The following is a 16,440-nucleotide window of genomic DNA, read 5'->3' on the forward strand; positions in this document are numbered from 1 at the left end:
GGGTGTTATGGAAAGATGATCTTTCATACCTTGCACAACTATCTAGCTTTCTTATTGTCTTCTGCGGGAGAAAGAAAAGAAGAATCCTTATAGGGCTGGGTGAGGCAGCTGGATGTGACTTTCATACAGATTGGGTTTGAGGGTTTTTTCATAACTGGTTGCATACCCACTATATCCTCACCAAAGATCCCTTTATGCCTCTTCAGACAGAGCATCTGCCCTCCATCATGAGGTGTCCCTTCTCTCTCCCTGTAATAGTCCTTCAGCAAGGTGATATCCTTTGTTAAGAGGATAAGGGAAAGTTTTATACATAAATATAAAGAAATAAAAAGATCCTAACTTCTGCTCAGCAAGACCTGCTCTCCCTTTTCACCACGATTAACCTGACCTACCTCTGTTCCTGGTAGCCTGAAGAATGAGGGACTGAGCTTGCAGTTCAAACTGAGATCTGTGCAAGTAGCACAAACCTTAAGAGTTATTTAAACTGTAAAACGATGGCCTGGAAAATAAAGGGGACTAAGAGCTTTGGGGCATGTACGTGGAAAACTATTAGAGAACATTGACCCTTGAATACTAGTTACTGCCATGTGAGCTTAGTGATTCCAAGTGTTTATGGTTGGGCTGACTAAGAAACAGGTTTAAAAAACAGCAAAAATTAAATGTAGATTTACATAATCAAATAACCATCACTATAGCTAATCATTTTGTACAATAACAAGAGGAATAACTCCAGAGAAGGCAGAGTGGATAACAATCAATGATTTTTTTTTAATTTATTTTTTTTATTTAAATTGGATTTTTTTTTGATAAAATGCTTTTTGAGGAAAAAACCCCATCTAAAGAGAGATACATTATAGCTCAAAGATATATCATCATCGAATAGGGATTATAAATTCTAATTCTATAGTATTAGACAATATATTCATGTAATCTTTAAGAAAAGTTTTGTAAATGAGTTCCAATAGTTCATGGATTAGGGACCCTATCTTACAGGGTTCCAGGGGCTTCTGTATAGATTATTTAGGTTAATCTTTCTATCTACCCAATGGGACTCAGTGCTCAGTCTAGAAGATACCATCAGAAATGCTTAGTTTTGCAGTTCTCAAACTGTGTATTCGTGTCTCCAGAGATAATATGCATGTTAACAGCAAAAATGTTTTTTTAAATAAATAATATATAGAGGAGAGAAATAACAGACCTCAACCCTATTGTCCCTCTGCAAATTTGCGTACACAGAGTCAATCCCTTACCTCTCTCTAAAAGTGCAAAGTTTCAAAAAGTTCAATGAATAGAAGATTGTTGGGGGCGGAATAGATCTGGACAAGGAGAATTCTGGAGATAAATGTGAGAAGGGAGGGACAGGCAGTAGAAACAAAAGTGAAACTGTTTTTAGTAGCATATTCCAGAAGTCTTGAGGTCTTTCTGAGTGTACCCTTCATTGGTTTGAGATCTACCATACCATTCTCTCACTAGAAGGGAAAACCTATAATGGCAGCAGGCCGTAAAAGAGACCCAGTTTGGGTCTCATCTATCTCTGAGTTTTGAAGAATATGTATTAAGGTTATAACAACCAACAAGAATGCACTTTTATGTAGAAATCCATGATTAAATCAAGTCTTCCTGACTAGTGATTTAAATCATGATCTAAATCAATTTGATTTAAATCAAATCCACCCTGAGAGAAGGTATCAATACTGTATTATGTGTTTGAAATTGCATCCAATACTTGTTTGTGTGTGTTTGGTAGAGGAGATAAGCTAGCTGGTTGTATGCTTAATTGTATTGGCTCTTGTCCTTAGAGAGAAAAGCAGAGACAGAGAACGTGAACGGGAGCGGGAGCGGGAAAGAGAACGGGAGAGAGAGCGGGAGAGAGAACGAGAGCGCGAAAGGGAAAGGGAGAGAGAACGGGAGCGGGAGCGAGAAAAGGACAAGAAAAGGGACCGAGAAGAGGATGAAGAGGATGCCTATGAACGCCGAAAGCTGGAAAGGAAACTACGTGAGAAGGAAGCTGCTTATCAAGAGGTAGTTTGGGAGTAGCTATGCTTTTCAAACTTTTCAAGTTACTTGGAAAGTCGCTTCTGATGTCAGTGACTTTTTAATCATGTGTTTCTTGGTGGTTGTCTTACTGCACAACAGTCCATTTTTTCCCCAACCCCATATCTAACCCCTTGGCACTGGATGACAGGATTCAGAACACAATGTTACACAAATTAAATCAGTCTGGAGGGGAATTTCTGGCCCATTCATTCCAAGGGTTTAAACTATAAGTAGCGAATTTGTATATCTTGACCTAATTATTTCTAAGTATGTGGAAACTGGTTTTGTTTTTTAGTTGTTTTTAATGCTCATGAGATTGGAGAGTATTTCGTATATTTTTATTGCAGCGTCTTAAAAACTGGGAGATCAGAGAACGGAAGAAAACTAGAGAATATGAAAAAGAATCCGAGAGGGAAGAAGAAAGACGAAGGGAAATGGTAAGATTCACTATTTGCAATTGGATTTAAAAATTTTTTCCTGTGTCTGAATTAGAACTGAGACAGATTCTGTAATTTTCTTCACATAAAGGGCTACTGTGAAATATCCTGTAATGTATTGTCCTGCTTACATCAACAGAACACATGGATTTTTGTACACAATAGCTTAAAGCTAACTAGCCACATAATTGTGATCGATGGCTTTTAAAATGTAAAGCAGAAGCGTTAGGTAAGAGATCCTGGAAAAATTAAGCTTGGTTGCCTGGCTCTAGCAGAAGCAAAACAGGGAGAGAGGCAGGCAGCTGCAAAATACTCTAGTTGTCTTACAGAGAATTGCACCTTCAGTATGAAATGTTACAACTGTGACCAACACACCTGTCAAGTTTTCAGTGTAAACGTAGTCTGTTTTCTGACGTATAAAACATTGGTCAGATCTAGTCTGCTGGATGTACTCGTGTGGTATGCTTGGCATGTTCAGATTCTGCAGAATGAGGTGGGTTTTTTAAGATTCTGTTCCTCTACCACATTTTGGCTCGTGCATGAGCTCAATGCTGCAGCACATTGCAAAGGAGTATTTAAATCTAAAATTATTGGTTAGAATTATTTGTTTATGAAACTTTTGGTTTTATAAAATCTAAATTTCAAGACTAAATGGAACTGATAGTGCCCATTTGAACTGACACTTTCAAATCCATTAAAAATCTGGCTTATAAAGAGTTTATTTGAAGAACCCTATTGTGGTTTTCTTATTTAGGACACAAGAATATTGACCATATGAAAAAGCTTCAAGATGTTAGATAATGAGAACTTCAGTGCTTGCCAGTGAGGGACATTTATCCTACCAGTCAGAGATGGACAAACATTAGTGAGTTGTCACACTATTATATGGGAGGAGGGGGGTGATGCCACTCCAGAAGCACTCCATCTGCTGGCAGGGGGAATTTGTATCCAATAGCTTAAACAGGGATAGAATGAAACTGGATGTATTTTGTCTAAGAGGAAGGAATAGAAAACCTTTACAGTAATGTTGATGTCTCTACTTGCTACAGGCAAAAGAAGCCAAACGGCTAAAAGAATTTTTAGAAGATTATGATGATGACAGAGATGATCCAAAATATTACAGGTACGTTTGAGTAAGCAACCAAGCAGGATAATCCAATCCTCGTTAACTAGCTGTTTAATAAAATTGTCGTGGTTACTGGTAGAAAATAAGAGGCATGGGTTTACAGGGAACTTGGCACTCAAATATTGTGGTGATAAGGATCATAAGTAGCTAGATTACCTCATGGAGTCAATACATTCAAAATCTGAGGGAACTGGGTAACGCTTTACTGCTACTCACTGCTTCAAGGAGCATCCTCTCCTTCCCACTCCTTTAACAGAGATGAGGGTACTGCATTAGGGTGAGGCAGAACATGAGATCAAAGTAGTCCCAAAACTGTGGGTAAGGGAGGGAAGAGTGGACTTCTATATAAACTTATTTCTCTGCTCTTTATACTGGGGCTGTGAATTATGAAATAACTAATTTTTTCATTCAGGATTTCAGAAAGCACTTGTCTCTCTGCATGTCTCATTATCTGCTGAGCATGATGATGATGCTTCTTTGGAGTTGTGTATAGAATGGGAGTTGACATTTTAGCATCTCCCATCATGAGAATAGAGGGTTCAAGATGCACTTATACATCTTGTGGTTTTACTTAATGGAAAAATGAATGGAAGCAGTTATGTGTCTTAGAAGGCTTTCATTAGATTGTTCTTAACTTTTAAGCACAACGTTTGTATCTTCTTCAGGGGTAGTGCTCTTCAAAAGAGATTGAGAGATAGGGAGAAAGAGATGGAAGGGGATGAACGAGATAGGAAGAGGGAGAAAGAAGAGTTGGAAGAAATCAGGCAGCGCCTTCTGGCAGAAGGACATCCAGATCCAGATGCAGAACTCCAGAGGGTAAGCAGCAACTGGTCTGACAAAGGAAAATGCATAGCTATCTTTGTAGTATTAGGCAAAGTTAAATGTTTGAGCACATATTTAATAAATTAGAGGTTTATAGTTGATCTGGTGGTAATATATGCTTTATTCGTCCAAATGTAGATATGGAAAGCTTTTTTGGTTTCCAGTCTTTATGTAAGTATCATAAAATTGTTAATCTGGATTATTTTTTTAAAAATCCAGATAAAAAATTATTTGGATTTACAGGATTATCCGATTATGAAGACAGTAGTAGCGTTTGTGTATATTTTAGTCCTTAATAACAGATTATGCAGTGGACACTTCATGGGGTAGAGGGCAGAACATTTAAGTAGGTCCTTTTTCAGAATCTTCCCAAATAGCACAATTTTGGTTTTGAGAGGTTTTTACATTCGCTAATTGGCTTTTTATTTGCAGATGGAACAAGAGGCCGAAAGGCGCCGACAGCCACAAATCAAACAGGAGCCAGAATCTGAGGAAGAAGAGGAAGAAAAGCCAGAAAAAGAGGAAAAAAGGGAAGAACCAGAGGAAGAGGAGGAGGAACCAGAACAAAAGCCTTGCCTTAAACCAACCCTACGACCCATCAGCTCTGCCCCATCTGTTTCATCTGCTAGTGGCAACGCAACCCCTAACACCCCTGGTGATGAATCTCCCTGTGGCATCATCATCCCTCATGAAAACTCGCCTGATCAGCAACAGCCAGAGGAGCATAGACCTAAAATAGGACTTAGCCTCAAATTGGGCAAGTTGGCATTTCATTTCAATTTTCCTTGAGGCTTTGTAGAGAGAAGAAACCTAGGAAGTTGAGAAGCAATTCAATTTTCCAAATTATATTGTAGATTTGGGAGCAAAACTGAGCATCTTGATATGCTAAATTGCCAGTACCTAGGATGTTCTTCCTGCTCAAAGATAACCTAATATATTAGCTGATTTGTCTAAAATCTGGGAAGAAGAAAACAGATTTGGCATGCTAAGTGAGTGGTTTCCTAAAGAATGCTCTACTAGTGAGCTGTGATTAATACTTTGTACTTAAAATGTCTTTTGTTAGACCTGTAAGCATCAGACTAAAAGCCCGTTGAAATCTGTCCATTGACATCAGTAGGCTCTGGCCAGAAGTGCTTTACAAACATTTATTCATAATACCCTTTTCAAAGACCAGCAAAATAAGGGATAGAAAGGCTGACTTTCCCAGAGCAGCACAGTAAAGTGGTGACAGAATCCAGAATAGAACAAGAGTCTTGACCCCCATTTCCTCTGCTCTAAGCACTAGAGAACAATTTTTATATCCCTATTCCTTATTTAGGGGTGTGAATTTTACTGAGAAGACAAGCAAAACTACCTTCAGTTGCAAATTATAAATATTTTATTATTCTCTCCTGCCTTTCTTTGTAGGTGCCTGCAATAGTCCAAGCCAGCCCAATGCTGTGAAGAGGAAGAAGCTCCCCGTGGACAGTGTATTCAATAAATTTGAGGATGAAGACAGTGATGATGTGCCCCGGAAAAGGAAATTGGTCCCCTTGGATTATGGTGAAGAAGATAAAGGTTCCTCCAAGGGCAATGTCAATACAGAAGAAAAGCGCAAACATATTAAAAGTCTTATTGAGAAAATTCCCACAGCCAAACCAGAGCTCTTTGCTTATCCTCTTGATTGGTCTATTGTGGATTCAGTGAGTAACTGCTTCTTTAATTTAAAAAAAATAAAGCTAATGTTGATCAGAAAGCATAATCTGCCAAGTGATGCACCATGGTATTCACTAAAAAGACAAAACATTTGTCACCATGAGTCACATCAGTAGTTCTGACTCGAATCAAACATGACAGTTGATGCTGTACTTCCTGTCCACAGATAGCATCTACTCTGTATCATGCCATGCCTGCTTATTTTAACTCCTGGGCCTCTCCCTAGCTGATGATACAAATTTATATAATGAGTTTTATGATAGGACCAAAAGTCCACTAGAAACTTATTGTAGACCATAAGACTTTTTTGATTTAAACCATACGTGAGAATTAGGGACATTTAATTTACTGTGTCACCAGGTCCCTGAGGAATAGCTTTTGATTTCTAACCAGTTCTGTTAGGTAGTATAACTTTTTGCAGAAAATTGCTCTGCATTTGTGTTGGGCAGGTATAAATTGAATTAAAATATTGATCTGACATTATATAATGTTGGATCTTTCACTAGCTATTAGTGTGTTAGATCCTCTGCATCACTGTTAGTAGCTGGCTTCTGGGTAGTACTGATGGGCAGTAAGGATGATGGTAATAGTCTGACATAAATGGTGTTCTCTTTCCTTTTCAGACATTAATGGAACGTCGAATTAGACCATGGATCAACAAAAAAATAATAGAATATATTGGTGAAGAAGAAGCCACACTAGTTGATTTTGTTTGTTCAAAGGTTAATATAATTTTCCTCTGAATAACTTTCTAAACATCTGGGTTTTGTTTCCAGTTTAAAAAGACAGTGGCTGGAGAATAACCATTTGAAGATACTACCAGTTTGTAATGTTGACCAGTAGCAAGCAGCCAACACAGATTTAGTGCATGTACCCAATTACAAGACAGCTCCTTTAATACTTACTTACTCACAGTATGCATATACGCGCTCTTTGCAGTCTGCTGCACACTTAACTGGATTTTTGTAGTGAGAGCCTCCAGGGCAGCAGATGAGATTTTGCAGAAACTTCAGATGAATTAAAAAAGATTTTTATATAATTTAAATAAGAAAGTGAATAATAATCAGTATATTATCCCTGTTCACTTTCATATTTAATTCAGTTTATTTTACCTTGCCCCATAGGTCTTAATTTTTAGTGTTTATTGAAAATCCATAACGATTAGAAGCTCTCGGAGGGAAGCAGGAGATTTTGCTTTTTGGGTTCAGAAGAGTTAGACTTTTGGCACCTGAGAAAAATGTGGGATACACTTTGAGAGTGTGGAATAAGCACGTTAAGTGGATATAAAATGAAAGTATTTGAAATATTTAACCATGGTGATACTGATATTTGCCTCGTTAGATTTCAGATTTAATAGATCCTTGAAATGAATGTGGCAGTTGATACTTGTAACAGCTTTGGAACAGGCTGTTTGCAGATTCAGGCAGAGACCACTGGACTGATTTTACATTTGGTTCACTTTTTAAAAAAGGTTTCTTCACAGCCATAGGGCTAGAAACATTTATTTTATTTTTTAAAATAAAAGCCTGGCTTCTGGAGCACAATTCTGATAGGAGGTATTAATTTTAGCAAAGTTTTCATTTATTTGTTTAAACTTTATTAAATTTTATATATAATGCCACCCTCTCCTGGAAAAGGACTTTGAGCGCTGAAAAACAATTTCAAATATGTTAAAATAAATACCATCCATTCAAATCTCTAACAAATAAAACAAAGTGATGGGGAATGATTGATACCACCCACTCACTATTCTCCCCTTATCCTCTCCCCATAGCAGATCCAGGTTGGAGGAGGGGACATTCCTTCCCCCTCACTCCCCAAATTAGCACAGCCAGGCTGGAAGTGTAGGAGCAGTTAGTTGAGTGAGTCCCTTGTGGCTTGTTGGAGCTAGGCAATGCTGGTGCTTATCCCACACAGTGACCTTGGTACTAACACTACTGTGAAAGTAGATGCAGTCTTTAAGGATTCTTAATAACTTGCTGTGGCGAAACAGTGGGTTGCTTGCTATAGCAATTTCAAATTTGGGCTAATTTTTCGGAGATCTTTAATATGAGTACAATTCTTCAGATCTCAGTTTGTAGACTGAAAACCATATTTTTTTTTTTTCAGGTTATGGCTCATAGTTCGCCGCAGAGCATATTGGACGATGTTGCCATGGTAAGCTGAAATTGAATATCAATTATCTTCTATTTTTCCCCCCCTCATGTTTCCCCCTGGCCCACTCATACCTCTCAATTCAGACGGGTTGGTTTTGTTGCCTCGTATACATTACGTAGAAGCTAATACTTATTTCTAACTTTGAATTTTGTTGAATCTCTGCCAATATTCATCAGTTATGGATCCTTTCTCTGCAGTAGTTTGGGTATAGTAATTGACTGCAAACTTAGGATGAAGCACAGGCACATACATTATGATAGCATTCTGCTGTCACTGATGGACTTTCTTAATTAGGCTAGTGTAGTATGTTTAATGTACATCCATTTCCAGTTTTCTTCTGAACATTTCCAAAATAGTCATTTTCTAGATTTTACATATGTCAAATCAGTCCACTTACAAGTTGACTGGCTCCACATCCTTGCCTTTATGATTTGAGTTCAGCTCCATTACAGAGATGGGGGAGGCAATTGCAAGCTTCAGTTTGTGTCGTGACACTATGCCCTCCCAACATTGTCTTCTCCCTCCACATAAATAACAATTAATTCATAAGATAGATAAAGGGAAAAGATAAATAGATGACTTAGCTAGTTTCTTGTAGGTGTTGCAGAAGAAGTGGGTCTTCAGAAGGGATTTAAAGGAGAGGGTGGTGGCCATGTGAGTCAGCTCAGGAAGGGCATCTTACGGAAGGATAGGGAGCAGCATCGAAGAAATTGAGGCACTTGGAGGAGCAGACAAACGGCATCAAGGTGGCACAATGGGGCAACAAATGCATGGGAGAATAAGAAGGCAGGGGCAGAGTTACATAGAGCATGATCATGAGAAACTTGAAGTGAAACAGATCTATTGGAAGAATCCAAAGAAGCAATAGGAAGGTCAGATTCTGACCTTACTGGCTGTGTTTTGTTCACATTTAAAAGGGGGCAGATTGGATGTGGGGGAGACCAGAACACAGGTGGCTGTAGTGCTCAGGTTGAGACTAATGGCTTACACAGAGAAGAAGGCTTGGGTTTTGGATATATTGTGTAGGAAAAGGAAGAGTTGGCAGTGACCTCCAGATTGCAGATCTCTGTGTTAGGGAGGATAGCAGCATAGTCACTTGTGCTGGAGAATGGGATAAGAGGATAACACTGCTTTGTAATTCAGCCTGTTGGATCGTTGTCATGCAGTCATGTTTCTGAAACTTAAAATTGCTCAGTTGCTATTCTGTAAAACAACTGTTGATGGTGGGAAGGAGCGGTTGGGGACCATGATGCACGGATATTTAATAGTGATAGAACACAGTGTGAAAGAAAGGTGCCACGGCGAACTATCTGTGCCACTGCTTGTAAAGCTTGTAGAGATAACCCTTAGCCACAAAATTTGGATCCAGATTCCAACATTCCCAAATTTCAGAGGGAGGCTCGGAAAAAAAGATTTTTGGTTTGGCCCATCCTAAAGATATAGGATTCAGCCACAAAGTTTAGATATGGATCAGAACTCCTGATATTTACACTCGCATCCTCCTGAACTTTAGGATGCAGATCCAGAGTTTCAGTTGGCCCTATCCCTAATTTGTGAATAAAATATGGTCTTCCCTAGCAGACTAAATGTAGCATTGATTACTTGGAGTTATAATAAAAATAAGTACTTATGACATGAAGTCAACTTAATGAAATAAGATACTTTGGGTTCACTTCACTTTCAAATTAAAATATGTGAAGTGATTGCAATCTGCTCACGCAAATCAGAGGACCCTAGCCGTACTCGTTAAACTTTATATAATGCCTTACTGAAAAATTCAAAAGCTTTTTAATTTTGTGTACTAGGATCATATCACCCACCACTTGACAATAATACATATAACTTTTTCCAGGAACAACTTAATATTGCTGCTTAATGATGGAAAATAACTTTATAACTCGATTTATTTTGCTCCCCAGATGTTTCTTTCCTATGAACCCTACCAAAGTAATAAGTCTTTCTGCTAAGTTTAACTGTAGTGTCACTAACTGGAAACCCACAATAACCTAATATATTTTTCCCCCCACCTGTAGGTACTAGATGAAGAAGCAGAAGTTTTTATAGTCAAAATGTGGAGGCTATTGATATACGAAACAGAAGCCAAGAAAATCGGTCTAGTGAAGTAAAGCACTCTCCTTGCTTTTAGGGTTCCATTTGTTTTTTTTTGTTTTCCTTTTCCATCATTCAAGAACTTTGAATTTTCTCTGTCCTCGGAGACACTTGTGAGACCTGTATTTTTTTTATGTAGAAAATGTGAAAAAAAAACGTGTCCTCTGCTCTGTTGAGGCCACTCTGCCCCCCTCGGTTATGGTTATATGAATCCTGCATTGTTTCTCTTTATAGTTCACCAGGTACAATTACTGGTATGTTTTATAAGATGCAGCTACTGTACAAGTCTCTGGTGATCTTGTTCGGCAAATCTGTTCCTTGTAAATATTAAAAAGACTCCATTGTTTTGCAAAACATTTGCACTTAATGTGGAACTATATCATACAGACCAAGAGAATTGATTTTACTGAAAGTGTATCATCCTCATCTCTCTCTTCTCCCCCCCCCTTTTTATTTAAAGTACGATCATAATAGAATTGAAATTAGAATTGTAAAAATAGAATAAGTGGATGGAGCGACTTTCTCGGCTTTCACAGTATGTGTGAGCGCGTGCCTGCGACTGTTGATTTGTCCCCCTCATCTGACTTAGGGAGAGGAGTGGCCTTAAGCTTTTCATTGTATGTGAACGTGCAGGAAAAATGGTGGTGTTTTGCCAATTTAGAATTCCTTGTGAAACTGGCCAGATTCCTCCTGAAAATGCTCAACCTTCCCATAAAGGGAATGCAGATTACAGGATGCTTCTTATTCTTTGTTAGTTATGATGGGGAGATGACTTCAGCACTATTTAATGCTTTTTTACCTCAGATGTCTTGTGCACAATTATTTCATTTTAGCCCTTCTCTGCTAGCCCTTCCTACCTCCAAAAATAATCTGACTGATTTTTAAGAAATTACTTTTAAAACACCTTTTTTAGAATTTAGAAGAGAAATTAATATGCCAGTTTAGGACATTTTGGGAAAGAAAAGGTTGAAGGATATAATTAACTATAGCAGTTTATAAAACTAAATCATACATTTTCAAACAATGTAGAAGTCTGTTTTTATGTGTACTATCAAACCAGTCCTGGTTTTGTTTTCCTTCATTCTTTGTACTGTAAGCAGTCTGTATTATCATTGAAAGAGGGTGATATTTTCCTGCCTTGTCTGTATGGGATTTTTATAAACAAACTGATGCAGTATAAATGATGAGATGTACTGTACACTGCATTTTTTATCTCATACCCAGGTAAAAAGGCACTGATGATGTGCGATGAGCCGTCTTGATTGCAGGATGAATGTTTTCCAGGGAGCAAAACTATCTCAAACATTTTTAATTTTTAAACACAATTCTTATTAGCAAACAAATTAAGTACAGCTGTTCAAGTATCTGTGTAACTGTATTTAACTGAAGGATACAGGTTGACCTGTTTAGAAAGCATAACTGTGACCTTGAGTTATTAGATTCTTGCATCTTAAGAGGACATTTGAAAACACTGTTCTTAACAAATGGGATCGTGTAAAGGTTCCGCCATGTAAATATTTCAAATATTAAAAATGTATATATTTGATTTGGGGGCTCAAATTCTTTTGGAGTTTCATGCAGCATGCCATTTTATTGAACATATCTATTCCAGGTCAGGAACCAGAACAAATGTCCACAGAGAAATTTTTTCCTCTTCTATATGCGCTTAACAGAAGCGTGCAGATGTGGTCCTAACTTGCCCTTTTCATCCCTTTGAGTTTGTATGCTTAAAGTGTGCTTTTCTTTATTTGGGTTGAGATCTAATATTGTTTTATGTTGTGGTTTAGTTTGGGTTCGTTTTTTTGCACACATCCACACACACTCAACCTCCTCCGTGCTAGTTTTTGCTCAACGTGTATGACTGCCACTTGATAATACCCGAGTGGCATCCTTTTCCCCTCCTCCACCACCTTCTTTGGGGGCTCTTCCAGATGCTGATGAAATTTGAAGTTATGAACTCCAGGGTGGGAGTGAAGAGAGAAGGGGGAGCTGGTTGAACCTAAAAATTCAAGGCCTTATTTGTTCCCTCTAATACAATCTTCCCATCTCTGTCCCTAACGGTACCGTAGCAGAGCAAGTTGAACTGATCTTTAATGCCAAGCAAATGTCACTGAGACACAAACTGCCCTCCGCACTTGGTATTTTGCTCAACACCCAACAGGTTATGAAACTGAAGCTAGATCTTTGCTTAGCAGAACACTCAGCCAGTAGGGTTGCTCTACATACCTGCCTATTAAATTATGTTAATGAATTTGATGAATGCTTGTGCACTTGCGTCCTAGAGAAACTGAGTTGAATGGAGGTCTGGGTGGACAAGACTTTGTAAAAATTTAAATTGGAATATTAAGCAAATATGGATTAGTTGGGTAAATAGTATTCAGAAGTGTGTAAATTATGGGATTAGTGATTTATTTGGAAACTGGTTTTAAGGAAGTTAAGAATTTGTCACTCATTTATGTTTGGTGGTAGTGAGTGCACAAGATCAGATATCTGCAGGTTCATAACCGATTTTTCCCCCCTTTCAGAATGCAACACTGATTGTAAAGTTTTCATACTAGTGTTGCCTGTTTCTTGTTGAGCATGTAACTTAACAGTTATTAATGTGGTTTACCATTGAGACTAGTTTTACTGAGCTGTTTTCCACCCACTTAGAGGAGGATGATTCTAGTTTTTGTGAATATACAAAGATCAATATCCTCTAGGATGTTCTCTGGTTATGGTTGTGTTGTGCTTATGGACTTAAGTCTTTTCCCCTTGGATTCCTGTAAACATATTTATTAAAACAATCAGTTAGTGTTTGAAAACTTATATTTCTGATGTTTCTAGGCTTTTTAAATCTCAAAGCATTAAATGGAATTGACATCACTAGTATACAGAAAAGGAAGAAATTTACTATTTGCTGGAATGGATTTCAGAATAAAGTAATCCCTAATAGTGCTGCACAATTCTTAATATAGAATGTCTCTTCCTTAAGTGTTAATTTTCTTTCAACACACAGGAACAGGGTTATTTCAAAATGCCGTTACAAAAGAGTTGCTACAGTTGATTGTGAAAACTGTTTTGAGAGACAAGGTGGGTGAGGTAATATCTTTTATTGGACCGACTTCTGTTGGTGAGAGAGACAAGCTTTCAAGCTTACTCAGAGCTCTTCTTCACCTGGCCTACCTTCTCTCTCTAATATCTTAGGACCAACATGGCTACAGTGCATAAACTGTTTTGATGGATATTTGACATTCCCTGACCATTCTAAATTATTTTATTCTCTGAACATGTGGAAACTTGGGCTTGTTGAATATATACTATTGACATGTCAGTACAGTGAGGAAGTGGGTTAACTATATATTGGTCATGAGATCTTTTGGTTAACTGTTCCATAAACTTTGATGGAAATTTGGTGTGGTGTGCTATAGCACCACATCAGGTACTTTGTTCTTATCATGGGATACATTTCACTATGGTATAAATTAAAGGAAAAATATTTATCTGTGTTTTGGAAGCAATAAGAGGCCCTAGTCATGGATCAGGGCCCCATTGTGCAGGGCACTACAATTTAACTTTTCTGTTTATATAAAAAAAAAAAAAGCCATACAGATGCTCTGAATATCCTGAGACTAACCCAGCAGCATTAGTACCAATATACAAATATAGCACAATTTCCCTTGAAATATCAGGTTCATATTCCCACTGATGAGTGTTGCACCACCTGGTGGCACCTAACAGTAGAACCTTCTTCAACTGTAGTGCCTATTAGAGCGCACATGTGCCTTCTCCTACTCCTTCTCTTGGCATTTCCGAGGGGGAGGCTATATAAGGGGGAACTGCGCCCTCTACCACCTCGGTTCCTTCCAACTGCTGCACCAGACAGAAGTTCTTAGTATAGTTTTTAGTATTAAGGTAATTTTAAGTATAGATAGATAGGACACTACCAAATTCACGGCCATGAAAAACGTGTCATGGACCGTGAAATCCGTTCTTCCCCCATGAAATCTAGTCTTTTTGTGTGCTTTTACTCTATACTATACAGATTTCATGGGGGAGACCAGCGTTTCTCAAATTGGCCCTGACCCAAAAGGAAGTTGTAGGGGGTTGCAAGGTTATTTTAGGGGGGGATCACGGTATTACCATCCTTACTGAGCTGGGCAGCTGGAGAGCAGTGGCTATTGGCTCGGTGCCCAGCTCTAAAGACAGTGCCCCACCAGCAGCAGCGCAGAAGTAAGGGTGGCAACATGCCATGCCATGCCACCTTTACTTCTGCGCTGCTGCCTGCAGAGTTGGGCGGGTGGAGAGTGGTGGCTGCTGACTGAGGGCCCAGCTCTGGAGGCAGTAGCACAGAAGTAAGGGTGGCAATACCATACCATGTCATCCTTACTTCTGCGGTGCTGTTGGCAGCAGTTCTGCCTTCAGAGCTGCGCTCCCAACCAGCAGCCACTGCTCTCCAGCTCTGAAGACAGTGCCTCAACAGCAGCAACACAAAAGTAAGGGTAGCAGTACCGCAACCCCCTCTACAATAACCTTGCACTCCCCCCCCCCAACATCTTTTTGGGTTAGGACCCCTACAATTACAACACCATGAAATTTCAGATTTAAATAGCTATGACCGTGAAATTGACCAAAGTGGACCGTGAATTTGGTAGGGCCCTATAGATAGTACATAAGGCTGGGTCCATGTGAGGGTGGAACAGCAGCAGCAGCAGATGGGCTTCATTCCCAGCTGTCTTCCTGGCACTGGATGAACTCGTTAGGTGTCCAGGAGAAGGCTACTCTCCTTTTGGCTGTTCTGCTTACCAGATTTTCACACCCAGAGCATGCAAGGACTGGTGGAACAGACTACAACTGCTGCTTTAAGAAGCTCTTGCTGCTTACACTATCTTGTTCTGAAGGTTCATGGGATCCAAAGATCAAGAGCCCTGTTTCAGCTCTGGTTACTTCCATATAGCAAGTCTAACTTGTGTAAGGGTTCCAAGTTGTTGGGATCTTTGTCAGTGCTGGCTCCTGATCCTTTGATTAAAGCTGTCAAAGCTTCGAAGGCACCGTTGGTAGAAAAGAGCTGCCTGCCTGCTAAGGAACGTAGAGCCATTTTGGTTCCAACTGTATTGGTTCTGAAAAAGTTGAGAGTAAAGGTGGCAAGTGTTAGCAGTGCCAGATCCTACATGTCCGACTTATTGGATCCACCCAATTCTGACATAACCTCTGTGCTTCTGATTTTGAAACCCAAATCGGTTCTGGGTTCCACTTTAAAGTCCAGAGTTGTGGACCTGAGTATTTCTCTGGTCTGATACTCTCCAGGCTTATGGCGCCAGTTCCATCCTCCACTCTTGTTCCAGGACTATCCTCAGATCCAAAGAGGATGTTAACAGTGCTGACTGATGTGCACCTTCTTGTGTCTGTGTTCCTTGGATCTGACTGACAGGAAGTTGTTGATGAGGAAGAAACAACCTGCTTCTTCACCTGAAAAGAGACTAAATTTCCTCTGCTTTTCTCCTTTCTCCAGATCCATCTATGCCATCACTTCCTAAGACTCCTATGGGATCTCTAGGCATATCTTTATTACCTTTTTTTCTCTCTTCACCATATGGTTTCATTGCTGTCTCTGGTACGGTTCATAATGGATCTGAGGTTGGATCCTACTTAAGAGGAGGACAGAGGAAGAATTAAGAAACCTGATTCATCCTGGGGTATGCCCCATGATCCTTTTGCTCCTCCTGTGTGTGTTTCTGCATCCCCGCTACTGGAGAGATTGGCAACTGTGATATTTATGGCTCTGTTGGGCTCAACCACAAGAATTTTTGGATTATCCTCCTTATGGATGGAGAGATGCTGGTGTTTCATCTGATAAGGATCCGGTTAACAGTCCTTGGATCTAGTTCCTCTGGACCTATTGGCAGCTTAGACAGTTGTACCTAATATTCTTTCTAAAGAAGAGGATGAGGATAAGGAGACAGCTCCTTTTTTTTAAGCAGGAACAAATGGATATTGATTTTGAACCTGATTTGTCACCTGATGAGCATGTGAGTGCAGCTTCTGCTTTCTCCCATTCTGAGGATGCTCAAAATTGCC

General features: G+C 39.2%; 1 protein-coding gene across 1 annotated transcript in view; it reads left to right on the forward strand.

The window, feature by feature from the left end:
* Positions 1–11,929, forward strand: part of RBM25 (RNA binding motif protein 25) — a 26,962-nt gene extending 15,033 nt beyond the window's left edge. The window contains exons 6-14 of the mRNA XM_026651247.1: positions 1,800–2,022; positions 2,385–2,474; positions 3,524–3,597; positions 4,266–4,416; positions 4,855–5,179; positions 5,830–6,104; positions 6,741–6,839; positions 8,227–8,274; positions 10,308–11,929. Of these exons, the coding sequence (XP_026507032.1) occupies positions 1,800–2,022; positions 2,385–2,474; positions 3,524–3,597; positions 4,266–4,416; positions 4,855–5,179; positions 5,830–6,104; positions 6,741–6,839; positions 8,227–8,274; positions 10,308–10,400 (1,378 nt within the window). The 3' untranslated portion in view covers positions 10,401–11,929. The remainder of the gene's footprint in view (positions 1–1,799; positions 2,023–2,384; positions 2,475–3,523; positions 3,598–4,265; positions 4,417–4,854; positions 5,180–5,829; positions 6,105–6,740; positions 6,840–8,226; positions 8,275–10,307) is intronic.
* The last annotated feature ends 4,511 nt before the right edge of the window (positions 11,930–16,440 follow it).

Source organism: Terrapene carolina, unplaced genomic scaffold (assembly GCF_002925995.2).
Source record: "Terrapene carolina triunguis isolate 2854851 unplaced genomic scaffold, T_m_triunguis-2.0 Scaffold96, whole genome shotgun sequence".
Lineage (NCBI taxonomy): Eukaryota > Metazoa > Chordata > Testudines > Emydidae > Terrapene > Terrapene triunguis.